This window comes from Brassica napus, chromosome C6 (assembly GCF_020379485.1).
Source record: "Brassica napus cultivar Da-Ae chromosome C6, Da-Ae, whole genome shotgun sequence".
In the NCBI taxonomy this organism is placed as follows: Eukaryota; Viridiplantae; Streptophyta; class Magnoliopsida; order Brassicales; family Brassicaceae; genus Brassica; species Brassica napus.
In genome coordinates this window covers 42,390,705-42,414,128 of record NC_063449.1, presented here as the reverse complement: position 1 = coordinate 42,414,128, position 23,424 = coordinate 42,390,705, and the positions used below count along the sequence as shown (strand labels likewise).

Here is a 23,424-nt window from a genome sequence, read left to right as displayed (position 1 = left end):
AGGCTTAGTAATATTCAGGTATAGGGAGCGATATAAGCACTACTCTGGCCGTCGATTCGCTTAACCACTGTTAGAAAATCACCTCTGCGTGAATTGTTTTTTAAAATTCTTAAAACAATCAGTAATAAACGATAATTCTAATCATAAACGATGATTGTATCTTTTTTAGAAATTGGACTTTTTCATCCAAAACACAATTTATATAGATATTTAATTTTAAAATTATCAAATATTCAAAAACTATTACTTACAAACTGGATTACCCCTATTACATTTTATCCAAAATATTTAAATTTATCCGAGTTGTATAATATTTTATCCAAAAAAATCTAAACATATGATTTTAATTAATAATATGATCAATTTTAATTTCTTTTTCTTTTTTTTTTAGAATTTGCTTAATTTCAACCCTGGCGTGAGAGTTTTTAATTCCAAAAATTACTATTTTATTGTACTAGCCACTATTAAATGGCACATGCCATTGCAAATAGCTCCGTCAAAATGTGTCAACCTCGTCTTTTGAAAACGTGATTTTGTAAAATAAAAAAATGGCTCTCGAAACAGAAAACTATAAAAAAAAAAATACGAAAGAGGAAACGAAATGATCGATCTTTAGACTTTCTCTATTAATAATAGGTAACCACTTTCGTTGTCTGAGTCTCACCACAAACCATGAACTCTTCTTACCTGTTCACTAGCTTCATCTTTGCCGCAGTTATCTCTCTCGGTTGTTGTTTACGTTCGACCGGAGCTGCCACGTGTCATCCAGACGACGAGGCGGGTCTTTTATCTTTCGAAGCGGGCATAACCGAAGATCCTCTGGGTATCCTCAGCAGTTGGAAGAAAGGAAGTGACTGCTGCTCATGGTTTGGTGTCATCTGCATCACCGGTGACCGCGTCACCGAACTGAGAATGTTAGGATCCAGCGTTCTCGGCGTAGGGTTTCTCTCCGGAACTATCTCACCGTCGCTAGCCAAACTCGAGCACCTCAAGACGCTCTCCTTCACCCCGTTGAAAACTAAACTTGATTTGGATCAAAAGTTATTGAGTTAATCACGTGTTGATCCAAAACTTAGTCCAAATTCTAGAAAAATCATCCACCTCTTTAAAATAAAAATCTAGATATTCTTATAGAATTATCTAGAAAATTAGGATAAAATAATCTAGATATTATGTTAGAATTATCTAGATTTAGGATTAAAATATTTGAGATATTTTGTATAATGGAGGCTATAAATACCTCCACTCCCCTTTCATTTTGTATCACAAAGAAATATCCAAGTTTGTAAAAATCATCTAAGTAATAAGAATCCTCTTCTAAGTTATAAAAGTTTTCTTCTTCACAAAGCTTATTTCTCTTCAAACACTTAAACACTTTCTCAATCCTTATAAAGTTTTTCATTCCAACAAAGTGGTATCAGAGCTACAAGTTCCTTTTGAAGATGGGAAACAATGGTGTTCCCTTCCAAGTTCCATTGCTCACTAAGAGCAACTATGACAATTGGAGTCTTAGGCTGATGGCTATCCTAGGAGCACATGATGTGTGGGAGATAGTCGAGAAAGGCTTCAATGAATCGGAGAATGATGGTGATCTATCTCAAACTCAAAAGGATGGTTTGAGAGATTCAAGGAAGAGAGACAATAAGGCTCTCTGTCTAATCTATCAAGGATTAGATGAAGATACATTTGAGAAGGTTGCTGGAGCAAAGACATCCAAAGAAGCATGGGAGAAGCTTCAGACATCTTACAAGGGAGCAGAACAAGTTAAGAAGGTACGTCTTCAAACTCTAAGAGGAGAATTTGAAGCATTACAAATGAAGGAAGGAGAACTCATCTCAGATTACTTCTCAAGAGTCTTGACGGTTACTAATAACCTAAAAAGAAATGGTGAGAAGTTAGATGATGTAAGAATCATGGAGAAAGTTCTTAGATCATTGGATTCGAAATTCGAACACATTGTTACCGTGATTGAAGAGACAAAAGACTTGGAGACTATGACAATGGAGCAACTTCTTGGATCACTACAAGCTTATGAAGAAAAGAAGAAGAAGAAAGAAGATATTGTGGAGCAAGTTCTCAAGATGAGAATTGATCACAAGGAAGAAAGTGGCCGAAGCAATCTAAGACGTGGTGGCGGTCATTTCCGAGGACGAGGTTGTGGTGTAAATGGACGAGGTTGGAGACCATATGAAGACAACTTCAACCAAAGAGGAGAGAATTCATCAAGAGGTCGTGGAAGAGGAAACCCAAAATCAAGGTACGATAAATCAAGCATCAAATGCTATAGTTGTGGGAAATTTGGACATTATGCTTCTGAGTGCAAAACTCCAAACAACAATAGAGTTGAAGAGAAGTCCAACTATGTTGAAGAAAGGAGTAAAGAAGAAGATATGCTATTGATGGCTTACAAGAAAGATGAACCAAATGAGGTTCACAAGTGGTACCTTGATAGTGGTGCAAGCAACCACATGTGTGGAAATAAAAGCATGTTCGTGGAGCTTGATGAATCGGTGAAAACTGATGTGGCTTTAGGAGATGAATCGAAGATGGAAGTGAAAGGTAAAGGAAATATTCTCATCCGCTTGAAGAATGGAGATCATCAATTCATTTCCAACGTTTACTACATTCCAAGCATGAAGACCAACATCTTGAGCCTAGGACAACTCTTAGAGAAAGGTTATGACATTCGACTAAAAGATAATAGCCTTTCTTTAAGAGATAATGCAAATAATCTCATCACAAAGGTGCCAATGTCAAGCAATAGAATGTTTGTCCTAAACATTCAAAATGACATTGCACGATGTCTCAAGATGTGCTACAAGGAGGAATCTTGGCTTTGGCATCTTCGATTTGGGCATCTCAACTTTGGAGGCTTAGAGCTACTTTCCAAGAAAGAAATGGTGAAAGGATTACCTTGCATCAATCATCCAAATCAAGTGTGTGAAGGTTGCTTACTTGGAAAGCAATTCAAGATGAGTTTTCCAAAGGAGTCGGAGACAAGAGCAAGAAAGCCACTAGAACTCATACATACAGATGTATGTGGCCCAATCAAACCAAGTTCACTTGGTAAGAGTAACTACTTCCTTCTCTTTATTGATGACTTTTCAAGAAAAACATGGGTTTACTTTTTGAAACAAAAATCAGAAGTGTTTGAAAATTTCAAAAAGTTCAAAGCCCATGTTGAGAAGGAAAGTGGTCTTAAGATCAAGTCCATGAGATCAGATCGAGGAGGAGAATTCATGTCCAAGGAGTTTCTGAAGTATTGTGAAGATAATGGCATTCGAAGACAGTTGACGGTGCCAAGAACCCCTCAACAAAATGGAGTAGCGGAAAGAAAGAATAGGACAATACTTGAGATGGCAAGAAGCATGCTCAAGAGTAAGAAGCTACCAAAGGAGTTGTGGGCAGAAGCAGTTGCTTGTGCGGTTTATATATCAAACCGTTCTCCAACAAAGAGTGTTTTAGAAAAGACACCACAAGAAGCTTGGAGCGGAAGGAAGCCTGGAGTCTCACACCTAAGAGTCTTTGGAAGCATTGCTCACGCTCATGTTCCAGACGAGAAGCGGAGCAAACTAGATGATAAAAGTGAGAAGTACATCTTCATTGGGTATGACGCTAACTCCAAAGGCTACAAGCTCTACAATCCTGAAACAAAGAAGACAATCATTAGTCGGAATGTCATCTTTGATGAAGAAGGAGAATGGGATTGGAGATCAAATAATGAAGACTACAACTTCTTTCCATCCTTTGAAGAAGAGAATGTGGAGCAACCGAGAGAAGAGCCAGCTACACCACCAACTTCACCAACAACAAGTTCTCAAGGAGATGAAAGCTCAAGTGAAAGGACTCCACGTTTTAGAAGTCTACAAGACATCTACGAGGTAACCGAAAATCAAGACAATCTTACTCTATTTTGTCTATTTGCGGATTGCGAGCCTATGAACTTTGAAGAAGCCCAAGAAAAGAAGTCATGGAGAAGTGCAATGGATGAGGAAATCAAGTCGATTCAAAAGAATGATACATGGGAGTTAGCTTCACTTCCAAATGGACACAAGGCAATTGGTGTGAAGTGGGTGTACAAGGCAAAGAAGAACTCTAAAGGAGAAGTTGAAAGGTACAAGGCAAGATTGGTGGCAAAAGGCTATAGTCAAAGAGCCGGGATCGACTATGATGAGGTATTTGCTCCAGTTGCTCGCTTAGAAACGGTTAGACTAATCATTTCATTGGCAGCCCAAAAGAGTTGGAGGATACATCAAATGGATGTAAAATCAGCCTTCTTAAATGGAGACCTTGAGGAAGAAGTCTACATTGAGCAACCACAAGGCTACATAGTTAAAGGAGAAGAAGACAAAGTCTTAAGGCTGAAAAATGTGCTTTATGGATTAAAGCAAGCACCAAGAGCATGTAACACTCGGATTGATAAGTACTTCAAGGAGAAAGGCTTCATCAAGTGTCCATATGAGCATGCACTTTATATCAAAACTCAAAACAATGATATATTGATTGCATGCTTATATGTTGATGACTTGATATTCACTGGCAACAATCCGATTATGTTTGAAGATTTCAAGATGGAGATGACAAAGGAGTTCGAGATGACCGACATTGGATTGATGTCATACTACCTTGGCATTGAAGTAAAACAAGAAGAAAATGGAATCTTCATTACTCAAGAAGGCTATGCTAAAGAGGTGCTTAAGAAGTTCAAGATGAAATGACTCAAATCCAGTTTGCACGCCAATGGAATGTGGAGTCAAGTTGTCAAAGGAAGAATAAGGAGAGAGTGTGGATCCAACACTCTTTAAGAGCCTGGTTGGAAGCTTACGCTATCTAACGTGCACAAGGCCTGACATCCTACACGCAGTTGGAGTTGTGAGTCGATACATGGAGCATCCAACAACAACTCATTTCAAGGCAGCCAAGAGGATCCTACGCTATATCAAAGGCACAATCAACTTTGGCTTGTATTACTCTATTTCTGACGATTACAAGCTTGTTGGATATAGCGATAGCGATTGGGGTGGAGATGTAGATGACCGGAAAAGCACAAGTGGCTTCGTGTTTTTCATTGGAGAAACCGCTTTCACATGGATGTCAAAGAAGCAACCAATAGTCACCCTTTCTACTTGTGAAGCGGAGTATGTGGCAGCTACTTCATGTGTTTGCCATGCCATTTGGTTACGAAACTTGCTAAAGGAGTTGAACCTACCACAAGAGGAGCCAACAAAGATCTTTGTGGATAACAGGTCGGCAATAGCATTGGCGAAGAATCCAGTCTTCCATGATCGGAGTAAGCACATTGATACTCGTTATCACTACATAAGAGAATGTGTTACCAAGATGGATGTGCAATTGGAGTATGTGAAGACAAATGATCAAGTAGCTGATATCTTCACCAAGCCACTCAAGCGAGAAGACTTCATCAAGATGGGAAGGTTACTCGGAGTAACCAAATCAAGTTTAAGAGGGGGTGTTGAAAACTAAACTTGATTTGGATCAAACATCATTGGGTTAATCATGTGTTGATCCAAAACTTAGCCCAAATTCTAGAAAAATCATCCACCTCCTTAAAATAAAAATCTAGATATTCTTATAGAATTATCTAGAAAATTAGGATAAAATAATCTAGATATTATGTTAGAATTATCTAGATTTAGGATTAAAATATTTGAGATATTTTGTATAATGGAGACTATAAATACCTCCACTCCCCTTTCATTTTGTATTACTTCCAAGTTTGTAAGAATGATCTAAGTAATAAGAATCCTCTTCTAAGTTATAAAAGCTTTCTTTTTCACAAAGCTTCTTTCTCTTCAAACACTTAAACACTTTCTCCATCCTTATATAGTTTTTCATTCCAACACACCCATCTTCTAAACATCACCGGACCTTTCCCCGAGTTCCTTTTCCGACTACCAAAGCTTAGGTACGTTACCATCAGGGATAACCATCTCTCCGGCCCCCTTCCGGTTAATATCGGTTCGCTAAGCGAGTTGGTAGAGCTCGATCTCGAGGGAAACCGGTTAACCGGTCCAATTCCGAGTTCAATATCCAATTTGACTCGGTTAACTTGGCTCAATCTCGGCGGGAACGGTCTCTCTGGAACCATACCAGATGTTTTCAAATCCATGAAGGAGCTGAGACTTATCGATCTCTCACGTAATGGATTATACGGGAAACTTCCTCCGTCCATGGGATCACTCGCACAGACTCTCACATCCCTCTATCTGAGCCAGAACAATCTCTCAGGTACAATCCCTGATTATTTTTCGGAATTCAAGGCGCTTGCCACGTTCGATCTCTCGAGGAATCGGTTTACTGGAGTCGTGCCGATGAGTTTCGCCAAGCTGAAAAGTCTTTTCCATCTCAAACTCTCCCACAATCTTCTAACGGGTCCGCTCCCTGACTTGAATCCACTCAACGGTATTGCCTCTCTGGATCTATCGTACAACAAATTTCACCTGAAAACGATTCCGCAATGGGTGACTTCGTCACCGTCCATGTATGACTTGAAGCTGGTTAAATGCGGTATCAAGATGAACATTGAAGAGTGGGAGCCAGTGAGAACCGGATTATTTTATATCGTCGATCTTTCTAAAAACGACATCTCGGGGAGTCCAGCGAGGTTCCTGAACCAGGCGGGTGTTCTGCAGGAGTTCCAAGCATCGGGAAACAAGCTTCGGTTCGACTTGGGGAAGCTAAATTTCACCAAGTCGCTGAGGATCTTGGATTTGTCGAGAAATTTGGTATATGGGAAGGTGCCAGCGTCCGTGGCTGGACTGAGGAAACTAAGCTTGAGTCAAAACAATCTTTGTGGAAAGCTTCCGGTTACTAAGTTTCCAGCCAGCGTGTTCGCCGGCAACGACTGTCTCTGCGGCTCTCCACTTCCTCCTTGTAAAACTTAGCGGCAAGAAAACTGCTGTGATTTCTCTTCTTTGGCTTGACCTCTCTCTGTTTTTGCACTTGAGTAACAGTGCCACAGAAGCAAACACAACTCCCTCTCTCTCTCTCGACTCTCTCACGTTTGTGTTTGTGTTTGTTCTTGTAGAGAGAGAAGAGATTATCTTTGTATGTCTACATTTTCTCAATTATTTTCTTATTAATCTCAAACATACAATCTTACGTACTTAAAGTAGTTTTTTTTTTCTAACTACTACACACATGCTTACTTGCAAATCTAGGCTTAACAACTCCCAATTACACCTTACTTGTAGACATGTGGCTTACAAGCAAACTTGCTTTACAAGTACCTTAGTATTTTTTAATAATCAACCTTAAAAATGACTGTTCATATTTTTTTAATAGATTTTTGAGAAGAAGAAAACAAAAACAAACTCTACTGTGAAGATCGAGCAATAGAAAGCTTGAAGTAACTCCTTAGCTAGTTCATTGATTCTGGACTGATTTGACCAAAATCAAACAGACGTACACTGGTGTTCAACTCTTACAGCTTACATTTCAAACTAGATACATTTTTGTAGATATCATTATAAAAGCTTTGACTAAACAAATGACAGTTTGGCCGAGTGGTCTAAGGCGCCAGATTTAGGCTCTGGTCCGAAAGGGCGTGGGTTCAAATCCCACAGCTGTCATCTTTTTTTTTTCAATTTTTTTTTGCATTCAGCATTTCGAGTAAATGAATTTATTATGAAAAATTATTAGAGTATGATTCCTATATGACTTCGGAATCATACGAATAGTTTTAGATAACGCTTTCGTATGTTTTTCCTATTCTAGTTTGGAGTTTCCAAGTTATTCCTATTGTTGCTTTGCTTTATCTTGGTATATAAACCAAGCTTGTTATTCAATAAAACGCATCTTACTTTTGATCCCAAACTAGAATTTGTCATGGTATCAGAGCAAGAACAAAATTAAAACACATCCAAAATTTCAAATCGATTTCTCATACTTCAAAACTTCCAAAACATCCTTGTTGTTCTTACGAAAAACCGTAGAAACAGCCTATTCATCAAAAAAAAAAAAAACTCTTTGTTTTTCAAATCGGAAAACAGAGCTCCTTATTAAACTTCAATCATGTCGATCACTCCCGCCACAACCGAACTTAAATACAAGACAATCACGCCTTATGATCTATCATCCAATGATAATCCAGGCGCCATCATCTCTCAAGCTCTACTCAACGGATCTAACTACGACGAATGGGCCATCAACTTTCGTATGGCATTAAGCTCGTGAAAGAAGTTTGGCTTTCTTGACGGCAGTCTTCCTAAACCGACAGCCGATTCATCCTACCTTGAAGATTGGACAGCAAACAATCATCTCATTGTAGGATGGATGAAACAAACAATCGAACCAAAAATCAAATCATCTATATCTACTCGAGAAATCGCTAAAGACCTATGGGATATAATCAAAAAGCGCTACTCAATCAAGAGCGGGGCACGACTTCAACAACTTCGGAATGCCTTAGCAAACTGTAAGCAGAGCGGGTCTCCTATTGATGAGTACTTCGGACGTCTAACCAAAATATGGGATGGAATCGCTGACTGCATGACTTCTAAACAATGTAGCTGTGGGAAGTGTGAATGTGATCTAAACTCAGCAAGAGATCAAGAGACGGAAACTCTACGTGTTCATGATTTCTTGTCAGGTTTGGACGATGCTACTCATGGTGTCATAAGGTCTCAGATTTGCGCAATCTCACCCCTTCCTGATCTCGATAGTGTTTATCAAACCGTCTCACAGAATGAGATTATTCGATCAAACATAATTCCGGAGCAACCGTTAATAGGACTTGCTTCTCAAAGCCGAAACACGACTACTACTTCAAAAACTTCTACACGGCCTGGCAATAAAGATCCCACTCGGCATTGTACTGTTTGTGGTAGAACAGGACATGAAGCCTCGGGATGCTTCACTGTCATCGGTTATCCAGAATGGTGGGAAGGACAAAAGAACAGAGTCAATAATCGTACAACATCAACTAAACCTTCAGAAACAAAAGGCGTGACACCAAAAGCAAATACAACAAGTGTTAAAAGTAACACAAAGGTACAAGCTAATGTCACCATCACCGATGCTGATCGTCTAGGACTCAGCGGAATCACTGATGAACAATGGAGCATTGTTCAAAAACTAATCAATAAAGGAGCAACCAGTGATCATCTACAGGGTAAGGAAAACAACGGTATTTGGATCTTAGATACTGGAGCCACTCACCATATGACCGGCCAACTAGAAACAATGGAGAATACTCGCAATATAGCGCCTATACCTGTCCTATTACCTGCAGGTTCCGAAGCAGTAGCTTCAAAACAAGGAACCGTCAAGCTCACTTCAACGTTACACATTCAAAATGTGTACTATGTGGAGGGCTTCCATATTAATCTAATCTCGTTTGGCCAGCTTGTTACTGATAACTTCTTAGTTGGACAAGTTACTGATAAACTGATGATTTTACAGGACCGTACCTCGAGGATGCTGATTGGAGCGGGTGAAAGAGAGGGCGAGGGATTGTACCGGTTTCGAGGGATTGAGTCTGTGACGTCACTCCAGACAACTAATCGTGAAGACTCAGTTTTATGGCATCGTCGTCTTGGGCATCCGTCATCTCGGGTCACTGGAATAATCTCTGCATCGAAAAATTCATCATCTAGAAATAATGAGGATTCTATTAAGTCCTGTGATATTTTTTTCGTGCCAAACAAACGCGGCAAAGTTTTCCAGACAGCTTTCATAATGCAAAAGAAATTTTTGATTTAGTACATTGTGATCTTTGGGGACCATATCGAACTACAGCTCTATGTGGTTCTCGATACTTCCTTACTATCGTTGATGATCACTCCCGTGCTATCTGGTTATACCTTCTACCCGGTAAAACATTGGTGGCTCAGTAACTCAAGGAGTTTGTGGTCCTGATCGAGACACAATTTTCCGCGAGGATTAAGACGTTACGTAGTGATAACGGCACAGAATTTATGTGTCTTGCGCAATACTTTAAAGCAAAAGGTGTGATTCATGAAACTTCTTGTGTGCATACGCCACAACAAAACGGACGTGCGGAGCGTAAACATCGACACATCCTCAATGTAGCTCGTGCATTAAGATTTCAAGCGAACCTACCGATAGAATTCTGGGGAGAATGCGTCTTAACTGCCACTCATCTAATCAACCGCACACCGTCGACGTTGCTCAAACAAAAGTCACCGTTTGAAATATTACATGGCCATCCTCCGACTCTGTCTCACCTACGTGTATTTGGATGTCTCGCTTATGCCCATAACAAAAACACTGCAGGGGACAAGTTTGCCTCACGAAGTCGACGGAGTATTCTCCTTGGCTATCCATCGGGAACAAAAGGCTGGAAACTGTTTGACTTGGAACAAGAAACTGTGTTTATCTCAAGAGATGTTGAGTTCCAAGAAAACGTCTTTCCTTTTCTGGATAGACAATCATCGTCGTCCTCACCCGTATTGCCTCCGATCACATTACCATCCTCCATAGACAAAGAAGATGGTATAACACAATCAACCACTCCGGATACATCTTCACCTCCCGAAACTACAGTTGCCTCCGTGAAAGAAAATAATTATAACCCTGCAACAGAGCATCATGAACCTATCCAAGAAACTTTAGGACGAGGTCACCGAACACACAAGCCATCTACTCGTTATCGGGATTTTGTTATCAACTCTGTGACTGCAATCCCCTCTTCTCTCTCTACTCCCTCTCTCCCGTTTTCCATTCCAGTACCATCCTCAGGTTCGTGTTATCCTCTCTCCGATTATTTGGTTTATGATCGTATTTCCACTAACCATCGCAGCTACATCATCGCCTTATCAACGAATATTGAACCAAAATACTTCAAGCAAGCAATGAAGGAAAAAGTATGGCGAGATGCAATGAAAGCTGAAATAGAAGCTCTTGAAAGGAACCATACATGGGATCTTCAAGAACTCCCGCCAAACAAAAGAGCCCTTGGCTGTAAATGGGTTTATACAATTAAACTTCGATCTGATGGAACTATTGAGCGATATAAGGCTCGCTTGGTGGTCCTAGGAAACAATCAGAAAGAAGGTCTTGATTATAAAGAAACATTTTCTCCGGTGGCAAAGATGACAACCGTTCGTTTGTTTCTTGATATTGCGGCCAAGAAGAACCATGAAATTCATCAAATGGATGTTCATAACGCTTTCTTATACGGTGATCTCCAGGAAGAAGTTTATATGAAGTTGCCTCCAGGATTCTCGAATTCAAATGACACTCGTGTTTGTCGACTCCGAAAATCATTATATGGCCTTAAGCAAGCTCCTCGGTGTTGGTTTGCTAAATTGGTTGCAGCTCTTCTGAAATACGGCTTCGAACAAACATATTCGGATCACTCTCTCTTTGTGTACTCAAGGAACGGAACCACACTTCGGATTTTGGTATACGTAGATGATCTGATCATCTCCGGTGATTCAAACTCTGCGATTAACCCTTTTAAAGCATATCTCTCCACATGTTTCTACATGAAAGACCTTGGGAATCTTAAGTACTTTCTTGGTTTAGAAGTTGCAAGGAGTCTTCGAGGAATCTATTTGTGTCAGCGCAAGTACTCGCTTGAAATAGTTACAGAGCGTGGGTTGCTGGGATGTAAATCCGTTGGATCACCTATGGATCAAAACCATACTTTAGGCCGTGCGCAGGGAGCTTTCCTGCCTGATCCAGAATTTGTCAAAAATCCCAATAATATAAGTGAAGAAGATATAAAAATAGCTTTTCAAAAAAAATTATTCAAAATTTTGAATGTCTTATTAAATCATATAAATTCAAAATATCATTATTAATATAGTCGTGTATGTATACGTAATAATATCTTGGAAAATCGGAAATAATTAATTGGGTGTAATATCCAAAAGGCCAAAAAATTCAATCTCCAAAGCCCTCCGTGGAGGAACATGAACACTCTCCCCGTCGTCTCCCTCACACCTTCTTCTTCCTTCAAATTCTTCCACTTCCCTTCTCCTCTCTCTCATTCCCCAACCTTCCGCTTCACCAGACCCCTAATCCTCCGTCCAACACCACATTCAAGACAATCTCACCTCTCCTTGAAGGCTCTGTCACCGTCGCAATCTCAGCTCTCCGAGGACTACGACGACGAAGACGAAGACGAAGACGAAGACGAAGAGGACGAAAATGACGAAGATGACGACGAAGCTGCAGACGAGTACGACGACATCACCGACGAAACTCCTAACACCGACGACGACGAGTCCGAGTTCCCGGTCGATTCGCCGCCGGAATCCTCTCGGCAGCGCGTGGAGCTTAGGTGGCAGAGAGTGGAGAAGCTTCGCAGCCTCGTTCGAGATTTCGGAGTCGAGATGATTGATATCGACGAACTCGTTTCCATCTACGACTTCCGAATCGACAAGTTTCAGGTACCAATCAGCTTTACTATCTCTTTCAATCACTCTATGTGAATCTGAAACTGCGTCGTTTTGAGGCAGAGATTGGCTATTGAGGCGTTTCTGAGAGGCTCTTCAGTGGTGGTTTCTGCTCCCACGAGTAGTGGGAAGACTTTGATAGCTGAAGCAGCAGCTGTTGCTACTGTGGCTAGAGGTCGGCGGTTGTTCTACACTACGCCTCTTAAAGCACTCTCCAATCAAAAGTTCCGCGAGTTTAGGTAATCCTTGTGATTCCCATTAAGTTCAATGAAGATGTGTTGTGCAATGTTCAAGAAATGGTTAGACAAGATTATATTATTTAGGGACTTTTTGAATGTTTAGACCGAAATTTTTAAAAATCTTTTCGATATTTGCCGACTATAGACCGATTTTTAGAACCCTGGGTTGTGTGAAAGCAACTGTAATTGTTGAAATGTTGCTGATTTTTTTGTAGGGAGACGTTTGGTGATGATAATGTTGGTCTACTCACTGGTGACTCTGCCATCAACAAAGACGCTCAGATTGTGATCATGACTACTGAGATTCTCCGCAACATGTTGTATCAAAGGTAGGTGTTTCTCGTTTGGAACATTGTTAACTCTTGAGTCTAGTTTTTCTTGAGGAGCTACTTTAATACTGATTTTTGTGTGGAAATGTTTAGTGTTGGAATGGCTTCTTCAGGAACTGGCCTTTTTCATGTTGATGCGATTGTTTTGGATGAGGTTCATTATTTAAGTGACATATCTAGAGGAACTGTGTGGGAAGAGATTGTGAGTTCTTCTTCTTCCACCATTTCTTTTTTTTTTTCCCTTCTCTAAAGGTTTATTGGTTCTGTGTCTCACTTGGATTCTGTCAGGTTATTTATTGCCCAAAGGAGGTTCAACTTATATGCCTTTCAGCCACTGTTGCAAACCCAGATGAATTAGCTGGTTGGATTGGTGAGGTGAGTCTCTAGACATCTTCCTTAAGGGAATCCATTACAAGCTTTTCCATTATCAAGTTATCTAAGACGTGCTGTGTTCTGTCCTCAGATACATGGTAAGACTGAGTTGGTGACTTCGACAAGACGCCCGGTTCCATTAACTTGGTACTTCTCAACAAAACATTCTTTACTACCTCTGCTTGATGAGAAGGGGATACATGTGAATAGGTAACTTGTTCATCTCTATGCTTTTATCATCAACATGTAGTGTAGAATATTTCTCTCTGATAGTTAATTGGAAGAGGCTTTCATTTGTTGGAGCAGGAAGCTGTCTCTCAATTATTTGCAAATGTCAGCCTCGGAAGCTAGATATCGTGATGACGACGATGGCCGCAGGGGAAGGAGGTCAAGAAAACGAGGAGGTGATACAAGCTACAACAGCCTCGTGAACATTTCTGATTATCCTCTTACAAAAAATGAGATTAACAAGATCCGCCGTTCACAGGTCTTACATTATGCTTCCTAATGATTTTAAAACTTCTCATATGATTAAGCTAATAACTGAGCTGAGTCTTGACTTTTAGGTGCCTCAAATCAGCGACACGTTATGGCATCTCCAGGGAAAAGATATGTTACCAGCGATATGGTTCATTTTTAACCGTAGAGGATGCGACGCAGCCGTGCAGTATGTTGAGAATTTTCAGCTTTTAGATGATTGCGAGAAAGGTGAAGTCGAGCTAGCCCTGAGGAAGTTTCGTGTTCTTTATCCAGATGCGGTGAGAGAGAGTGCAGAGAAAGGACTGCTAAGGGGAATCGCTGCACATCACGCAGGATGTTTACCTCTGTGGAAATCATTCATCGAGGAACTGTTTCAGCGAGGACTTGTTAAGGTTGTCTTCGCAACTGAGACGCTTGCTGCTGGAATAAACATGCCGGCCAGAACGGCTGTTATTTCATCTCTGACGAAAAAGGCTGGTAATGAGCGGATACAGCTGGGTCCTAACGAGTTGTTCCAGATGGCTGGGCGTGCTGGAAGGAGAGGGATCGATGACAAGGGCTACACTGTGCTGGTTCAGACTGCTTTTGAAGGCGCTGAAGAGTGCTGCAAACTTGTCTTTGCTGGAGTGAAACCTCTCGTGTCGCAGTTTACTGCTTCGTATGGAATGGTGTTGAATCTTGTAGCGGGTTCAAAAGTTACTCGTAAATCGAATGGAACTGAGGACGGGAAAGTCTTGCAAGCTGGGAGAAGTCTGGAGGAAGCCAAGAAGTTAGTTGAGAAGAGTTTCGGAAACTACGTGAGCAGCAATGTGATGGTTGCTGCGAAGGAGGAGCTTGCTGAAATCGACAAGAAGATCGAGATTCTGACGTCAGAGATAAGCGACGAAGCGATAGATAAGAAGAGCAGGAAGCTTCTGTCAGCGAATCAGTACAAGGAGATCACTGCACTTCAGGGAGAGCTGCGTGAAGAGAAACGCAAGCGTACTGAATTTCGAAAAAGGATGGAACTCGAAAGGTTCTCAGCATTAAAACCGCTTCTAAAAGGGATGGAAGACGGAAACTTACCGTTTATATGTTTGGACTTCAAAGATTCTGAAGGGATGCAGCAGTCAGTCCCTGCGGTTTACTTGGGGCATATCGATTCATTTAACGGTTCAAAGCTTCAGAAGATGATGTCTTTGGATGAGTCCTTTGCGTTGAACGTAATCGAGGATGAACCGGCGGCTGATGAGCCTATTGTTAAACCATCTTACTATGTGGCCCTTGGCTCTGATAACTCATGGTATCTCTTCACTGAGAAATGGATAAGGACTGTTTACAGGACTGGCTTCCCCAACACTGCTCTAGCGACAGGAGATGCTTTGCCTCGAGAAATCATGAAGGCTCTTCTTGACAAAGCAGATATGCAGTGGGATAAACTATCCGAATCCGAGCTCGGAAGTATGTGGAGAATGGAAGGATCTCTAGAGACATGGTCCTGGAGTTTAAACGTGCCTGTCCTGAGCAGCCTCTCCGAGGAAGACGAGGTGTTGCACATGTCCCAAGAGTATGACAACGCTGCTGAACAATACAAGGAACAAAGAAGCAAAGTGTCGCGGTTGAAGAAGAGGATATCACGATCAGCAGGGTTCAGAGAATACAAGAAAATTCTGGAGAACGCTAAGCTGACGGTTGAGAAGATGAAACGGCTCAAGGCGAGATCGAGACGCCTCATAAACCGTTTAGAGCAGATCGAACCGTCTGGTTGGAAAGACTTCATGCGCGTAAGCAATGTGATTCACGAGAGCAGAGCGTTGGACATTAACACACACTTGATATTTCCTCTGGGTGAAACAGCTGCTGCTATCAGAGGAGAGAACGAGCTCTGGCTCGCAATGGTGCTCCGGAACAAAGTCCTGGTCGATCTCAAGCCTCCTCAACTAGCTGGCGTATGTGCGAGTTTAGTCTCCGAAGGCATTAAAGTTCGACCGTGGAGAGACAACAACTATATATACGAGCCGTCTGATACAGTAGTTGATGTGGTTAACTTCTTAGAGGAACAAAGAAGCTCGCTTATAAAGCTTCAAGAGAAGCATGAGGTTGAGATTTCTTGTTGTTTGGATGTTCAGTTCTCTGGTATGGTTGAAGCTTGGGCCTCTGGGCTAAGCTGGAAAGAGATGATGATGGAATGTGCAATGGACGAAGGTGATCTTGCTCGTTTGTTGCGACGCACCATTGATCTCTTGGCTCAGATTCCTAAGTTGCCTGATATTGACCCCAAGCTGCAACGTAGTGCAGCTGCTGCAGCAGATATCATGGACCGTCCACCAATCAGCGAGCTTGCCGGTTAAAGAGGCTCCATGTTAGCAATGTCTTTAGTCAACTAAAAATACATTAGAACCTGAGGTTGTACACTATTTAAGGATCCAGAACAAATTTTTCATTCAGGTGATTAATGTTGGAAAGAATAGGACCAAACAAGAGAACTTTGAGTTAATGTTACAACATACAAAAGCTTTATATACACAACTGTGGAAGCTAATCCCTTTCAGTGTTCTTCTCTTCCGACAAAGCTCAATGCTGAGTATATCAACCAAAAGAATGTCTTTAAAAGCGTGAGAAGTTGCTCTGTTCAACAGTGGCAAGTGTGAGAAAGGTCATTGGCCGGTGAGAAGTTTTTGGTAACTTTGTATCCTCCTTTGCCTGATTGAAGAGCCACTGGCAACAACAGGGTCCTGTCTGCTTTGGTTTAAAACCTTCTTCCTCTTAACACGATGCAAAACATCCTCTGTGTCGAATACATAGGAGACCTGCAGGATATACACCAGCAACAATTGCTTTATAAAAAACAGTCGTTGTCATAGTGTTAAGCAAGAAAAACAAGGCACTGTACCTTTGAAGAACTGCAGGTTATCTTACACTCCAAACCGTTACTAATCTTAACTTGATCCTCACCATTTTTACGCTTATTCCTTGAGGGAAAAAGAAGAGAGCATCTAATTAGTTACCCCCATTTACTATGAGTTCTTTGTCAATGGTCTATATACTTACCGGTTTAGATAGATTCGAGGATTCTCTTTCACATTAGGTCCACTGGAAAGGAATTTATTGTGGAGGTAAGCTGCAAAAGTTTGGTCCATGGATATGGAAGTCACATCAGGCTTATCATGTCCGTAGTTCAGAAGCTGGATAGATAGTTTTGTCGGTGTCGACAGTTCCTGCAGCAATAAAAGCATATATCTTCATCTTGGATCATTCTCATAATAATAAGCCAGCTTGGTCCAAAACTGTGGAAAGTGATTCTTACACATTCAATACGGTATATATCTTCATCAGGAAGGAGAACACGAGCATTGTCATAATAAACAGCGTCAAGATATTTTTCAGGCTTTCTTGATTTCTCGTATAAGTAAAGCTGGTGTAGCTTGTTGTCCATCTCATCAGCTGCTACTGCTTGGAGCTGAAAAAGATCACATTGCTTAGTTGAGTCCCAGGTCAAGAGAAGAGAAACTATACACCAAAAAAGGTAAACCTACATGCTTGATGAGCTTATAGATCAGCTTGTCCAGTGTAAAGAGAACATATGACTGTGTCCCAATTATTGCTCGGCAGTCATCTTCAAACTTTGGATTATCAGACGTCCCGTCAAGCAAGTTGTAGAGAGCGTTCATGAACCTGTACCAACAAGGAAACTAGATGTGTAAGCAGTAGCAAAGATGCAATCAGATTCTTTCATACACAATCACCTGGAGTAGGAATCTGCAGGGTTTGCTGAGTTTGAGGTCTTCCACATCCTTTCTGGACAAGACGAATTGATCTTTGCTGATAGTATTCTGTCATACAGAATCTGTTTACAAGTAAAAACAAAACGTTAGCCTCACATCCAGCCAGCCCCATTGATTTGAAATGATATGTTTACCTGATGAAGCCTGAAAAGAACGTAACAGGAGTCATTCCCATAGAAGACTCTGGAGTTGGTAACATCTTTGTTGTCCTTATCGCATAACGCCGGAGGAACATACTTCGCCAGAGGCTTCACGTGCAGCAGGTTACGCACAGATATGGGTAACACAGGCCTATTATCACCTTTAGCATCATCATGTGCATCAGACATACCTTCTTCTTCTTCTTCTTCTTCAGCCTCACCTTCACTTTCTGCCTTGTTATCATCTTCGGGGTAACAACCTTCACCATCACCAGACTCGGTTCCGGAAACATCACCATTCTGAGATGTGTTTCCGCTGACGTCCGATGATCTTGGTGCACTTTCATCACCTTCATCAACCGCATTACCATCATTCTCTCCGCTACCATCTTTACCATTGCTGAGAGGCTCCAAGTCATTCTCTGCAAAGTTATCTTCCTCAAACTCTCCTGTGGGGGAAAGTTCACCCTCCTCTCTTTCCACTTTGGCAGACACTTCGTTAGGTCTTTGATTAGTCGATGTTTCCGCCACTGTCCCATTTGGAAATACCTCCACGCGTGGCCCGTTTACATGATTCGGCTTCATCTCCATCTCCATTCCACTGGCCAACGCAGTAGGTTTAGGATTACTATTGCTAACCCCTGGTCAAGTTACAAAAAAAGGAAAGATACCATTCACCATCCACAAACAAGAAAGATTTGAAGTGTATTCTTATCAAGCAAAGTCTAAAGTGTTTACCATTCCTTTGAGATAGCAATCCATCTACAAGCGGTGTAGTTGAGCTATGCACACGTTCAATAGAAACAGCTTGTTTGGTTTCAGGTCTTTCGTCAGGTGTGGTTAGATTCTTCGGCATTTTATCTTTCTTAGCGTTGTCACGTAATAAGGCATCTGCAGTTTTACCAGCAGTGACATCTCTATCCAAATCACTAGCTTTTCGAGTGCCATTATTGGCCATAGTAACTACATTTTGCGGACTGCACTCGCTCAGGTTCGTAGTAGACTTGACAGCATCTTCTAGGTCTTCAGCACCTTGAGGGCGAGAAGGAACACCAAACATTGGTTCCAAAAACTCTGTCCACACCTTCATCACCTTATCCAACTGTTCGGTTGAACACATTTCTCCACATGAATACTTGATCAGCTGGTACAGATCCTCGTGAAGATCAGGATCTGGATAATCAAAACTCATGTTGGAGCAAACAGTTCGTCTGTTTCCAGCCGCCAGAGCGAGAAGTGCATCATCTTCTGCTCTCTTCTTTTCAGCGATCTCCTTTATCTCTGCCAGCAACGCTGCAATGAAAGTGGTACATGAGAAAACTGTATACACATTTGTAGGTAGATTGCTCGTATAGTATTTTTTTCAAACCTTTTGTGCTCAGATTCTTTGAGTCTTGCTGTTTGAAATAAAAACTGCGATGATCAAGTGATCTGTGGTAGTTCTTGGTGTATATGTCAGCCCACACTTTGTTAAAATCAGAGCGACACCTTATCCACTCTTCTTGCTTCTGCTTCAAACGGGTCAGTATTACAGGTAAAGCAAGATAAGCATTCTTCTTTAACAGATCCAACACGTCCAGCCCGTGGTCACCGTATAAACGTTCTATGCACCTTATGTTTAGAGCTAACCAATACAACAACAAAACAATATCCATCAGTCAAGAGAAGAGTGTGAGGATAACACAGCTTTGCTGAGTTCAAACTTTACCTGTGAGGTGATCCTCAATACAGATGGGAGTGTCTGTTTTCAGTTCATTGCTATTGATCTTTGCCAATAACTCTTCCACACGATTGGTAGCTGAGTTCACAGACTCTAATAGCATGTCTAGCTCAAACCTAAAGCATTGAAATAAGCACATTTTTTCACCAAAACCAAACTATTCCAAGAAGATGTTCAACAAATAACACAAGGCTCTGCAACTGAACCTGTCATCTTCACATCTGAAGAGGCTCTCTTCGTACTGGTTCTTGCGCATGTGCTTAAATGAATAGTCTTCACTTCCCGAAGTGACAGACACCCAATGATCGTTAAGCACCTGGCTACCAATCTCCATTTTCTGGCTTGCAATGGGGATTGGGTACTGCAAGAAAACAAATATTAAGTAACTATTGAAGCAAGAACATAAACTAAGAGGAGAAGCCTATAATTACATACGTTCTTTGGAAGCAACCGATAACTAGGAGTGCACTGTTCACAGTTGGAGAGATCTAGCTCATTGATAGGCTTTGCCCATTTCTGGCTCGCTGCAGCCTTCTCGAGCCTCTCCTTCTCACGGTCTCTTTCTCTAAACCTTTCAGCCTTTTCACGTTCTCGCTCTGTATCCTTGTCCTGTGACTTAGTAGGCTGAGGAACTTTGCCATCACTCCACAAGGACTCTGTAGTCAACAGTAACCAAGTGGTTAGAGTAAATTCAATTTCTTTCAAGTTTCAACTCACTCAATCAAAACAGCTAGACTTACTTTTAGTCACGATACCAGAGAGTAATCCATCTGCAGAAAGAAAAACAAAAAAGGTCAAATCATTAACATCTAAATGGAGGATGTAAGAAGAGAAGGCACAAGTTTGCTTTAGTTACCATTCTTTTCACACTGAACCAAAAAGACTCTGAAGGCCTCAATAAGGTCTGGATACACTCCAATCAAATCTCCCACCTGATACATGAATGAATATATATGTCCACGTGTCAATGCCAGGTAAGTACCATAATCTTCTTCAATTTTACATAAAAAACATACCAAAGACTGCAACTCTGGTTGGCTGATAATTTCCTTTGAAAATAGATTAAGACATCTCAAGAACTCTTGGTACTCAGAGGTTTTGAGTTTCGCCTTCACTCTATCGACAAAAGCAAGTTCTTGGACATGGCCTGTCATCACAAAAAGTCGATCATAAGTATAGAATAAAGGAAACTGAGAGATCTGCTTTTCCATGCTAACCTTTATCATCATAAGTAGAAGAAGTGGCAATGTCTCCACGAAACTTGTCTCCTCCTTCTCTAGCCTGATTCGAGATTCCAGGAGAGTCATTATCTCTTAGTGTCAGCTTCTTTTTACCGAGGAGGAACTGCTCTTTCTGGCTATCTATACCATCGCCTTTCATGTCTCTGCCATCCATGTAATCATTCTTTTTGTCAATGCGTCTAATGTCTTCTTTGCTTTCTTTCAACAAAGATCTTTCATGGTCTATGTCCATATGCTCCGTTTTGAGGTCATTGATCCGGTCCTTCTGCAAACAAGAGACAGCTCTGAGTATCAAGCGTAGAACACAAAACACTTCAAGAGAAGAAAAGAACACAGAGAGAGAGAGAGAGAGAGAGGAACCTTATCAGAGTCACGCATGGTGGGAAGAGATTTAATGCTTCCTCGGTCACGTACAGACATTTTTGCAGGATCAATATTAGTAGAGGCGGTTCCTGAAGTATCAGGGAGAAAGTGAGTGAACTCCACAAGCAAATCGTGATGGTCCCGGAAAAGGATAGCCACCTGCAAAAGATAACCATATCAAACTAAAGACAAGAAGTGCAACTAAAACATTAAAACGTGTAGAAAAGCTACAAACATACCTCCTGATAGACCTCAGTAATGGACTTGTTTTCCTTTCTATACATGTTCAGAATGTCTAAAAAAGATTTGTACACACGGTCATCTCCCTGAAACCTTGTCTGCAGAAGAAAGAAAGATTGATATTAAACTTTAGAAGCAAAAAGTAGCAAAGAGCAATCTCTAACCTTAATCTTGTTGACGAAACTAATAGCTTCTTCAAACTCAACAGGTTTCTTAGGGGGAGGCTGGTCATCTTCTTCGGGTAAGAGTGTTATCTCGAAACCCTTTGGTAAGAAAGTATTGAAACCCAAGATCAGCTCTCGGTTCCCTTTGAACAGCTCTTTCACCCTCAAGATAACACCACTAGTATCAACTCTACAAAACTCAAAACAAGCTCAGGTTTTTTAGCTTTCCCACAAGACAGAAACTGAAGTAAAGAGAGCCAAAATAAATAAATACCTCTGAGCTTTAAAATCTTTCATGACCTCAAGAAACTCATCGTACTTTTCGCGTTTGTCTTGAAACTTATCCTTAACAGCCTTGAGGTAAGCAAGTGCATCATTAGTAGTTAGCTTCTGCGCACTTCCTCCTCCAACCATCATTTGTAGTTATTAGCTTCATTAATCACACAAGAAGAAGATAAGATTAAAAGACTTGGTTAATAGATCAGCGCAAGATTTTACATTTAACAGCGAGAAGATAAACGCTCTTCAAATTTAGCATCAAAAAAGTCTTCAAATTTTGAGGATTCATGTGGATTTGAATTCAATCAAGATGACATCTTTCGTTATTTTTATCCACAAATCAAATCTTTGAAAACAGTAGAAAAATCAATCAAAAATCGAACTAGGAAGCAATCTCAAGGAGTAGATCTAGCAAGCAGAATCGAGAAACAATGAAGCTGAGAGAATTCTCGATCTTAACTTAAAATCTTCGGATTGTTTTTTACTCTTTCACATTACGGCGCTTCTAGATAAGAACGCAAAGAGGATAAAGATGATCGTAAGTAAGAGTTACCGAATTTTTGTAGAGAGAGGGCAAGTCTACAAGCACAAGCTTCCCTTCTTACCGCACACGGAAGCACCACCAGAGAGACAACAACAACAACAACAACAAACAAGAAAGACTTTAAACTTAAAACAATTTGCAGAACACCAAGTAATGGAAAGAAAAAGAGGAACTTATAAGACGAGAGTTAAAAAATCTTTTTAATGTGTGACTTATTATGTAAGGGTTTTTTTTACGTAATGTAATTTAATTATTATATCATATTATTATTAATTACGATTCATTTACTTAAATTCTCTTAAATAACATTTTTTTAATTCGTATTTTCCTTTGTTTTTTTAATACAAGACCTTCGCCATCTTTTTTGTATACGAATAATACTAATTAAAAGTTAAATACGGTAGAAACATATTTTGTATCGATGGATGAAAAAAAATAAATAATAAAATAAAAACAAGTTAAAGACAGCAGTTGTTAGGTTGCTGATAGGTTTGGGTTACCGGTTATAGCCGGTGAGGTTAATTGCTGATTAGGGCACAGAGGTAGGGGATTGGATTGGGACTTTGTGATTAGTGGTCATTTTGTGATTGTTTGGAGATTTTGAGGACAAACTAGGAAATGTAATGTAAAAGTATAACTATCCATGTCATGTGCTAGAATTAGTAACTTCGAGGCTTTTCAATTGTATCCGACGAAGAATTTGCCAGTTTGTTAAAAGTTTATACAAATCTAGGTTAGATTCAATTCTTAGACGTTTTCTTGATTATGGAAAATTCTTTTGAATCTTTTATGTAAAGAGAATTGTTTGCAGATTTGTATGTCGTGGATTTAAGATGGATTTGTGTTTCTTTGTTATTCTAAATTTGTAAATTCTGATTTATTAAAAAGAGCTAACATTGAAAAAGTTCTTTGGCAGAAAAAGAAAAACTATTTTAAAAATGTTGGTTTTTGTCGGTTCAAGATAACATTTTGTTAATTTGATTATCGACCAAAGAGAATTTTGGATAATTTGTCAGATTCCTTTGTGTATTTAACAGTCTTAGTTAAATCGCTAACAAGTGTGGGCATTTGGTCTAGTAGTATGATTCTCGCTTAGGGTGCGAGAGGTCCCGAGTTCGATTCTCAAATGCCCCTATTGTTTTTATTAAAAGCTTAAATCCTCT

General features: G+C 40.5%; 3 protein-coding genes and 1 non-coding gene across 4 annotated transcripts; 3 read left to right on the top strand and 1 right to left on the bottom strand.

Annotated features, from left to right (window-relative positions):
• The first annotated feature begins 4,884 nt into the window (after positions 1-4,884).
• Positions 4,885-6,905, top strand: LOC106350038 (LRR receptor-like serine/threonine-protein kinase GSO1). Its single transcript, XM_048759938.1, has 2 exons — positions 4,885-5,435; positions 5,849-6,905. The coding sequence occupies exons 1-2, from the start codon at positions 4,885-4,887 to the stop codon at positions 6,903-6,905; spliced, it is 1,608 nt and encodes a 535-aa protein (XP_048615895.1).
• A 607-nt stretch (positions 6,906-7,512) lies between these two features.
• On the top strand, positions 7,513-7,592 carry TRNAL-UAG. Its single transcript has one exon. It is a non-coding gene; the product is annotated as a tRNA-Leu (tRNA).
• Positions 7,593-11,831: 4,239 nt separating this feature from the next.
• LOC106347226 (DExH-box ATP-dependent RNA helicase DExH15 chloroplastic-like) lies at positions 11,832-16,314 on the top strand. Its single transcript, XM_013786737.3, has 8 exons — positions 11,832-12,380; positions 12,450-12,625; positions 12,841-12,954; positions 13,048-13,156; positions 13,243-13,329; positions 13,418-13,536; positions 13,633-13,813; positions 13,893-16,314. The coding sequence occupies exons 1-8, from the start codon at positions 11,901-11,903 to the stop codon at positions 16,134-16,136; spliced, it is 3,510 nt and encodes a 1,169-aa protein (XP_013642191.2). The 5' UTR covers positions 11,832-11,900; the 3' UTR covers positions 16,137-16,314.
• On the bottom strand, positions 16,209-22,452 carry LOC106347225 (paired amphipathic helix protein Sin3-like 4). Its single transcript, XM_013786736.3, has 21 exons — positions 22,271-22,452; positions 21,713-21,868; positions 21,439-21,628; positions 21,274-21,372; positions 21,032-21,193; positions 20,648-20,936; positions 20,447-20,577; positions 20,287-20,362; positions 20,171-20,200; positions 19,866-20,086; positions 19,637-19,791; positions 19,419-19,546; positions 19,080-19,334; positions 18,449-19,003; positions 17,705-18,351; positions 17,532-17,632; positions 17,322-17,460; positions 17,093-17,245; positions 16,837-17,003; positions 16,679-16,757; positions 16,209-16,595 (listed from the first exon to the last, which is right to left on the bottom strand). Exons 2-21 carry the CDS (start codon positions 21,853-21,855, stop codon positions 16,443-16,445), a joined length of 3,873 nt encoding a protein of 1,290 aa, XP_013642190.1. The 5' UTR covers positions 21,856-21,868; positions 22,271-22,452; the 3' UTR covers positions 16,209-16,442.
• Between the last annotated feature and the right edge of the window lie 972 nt (positions 22,453-23,424).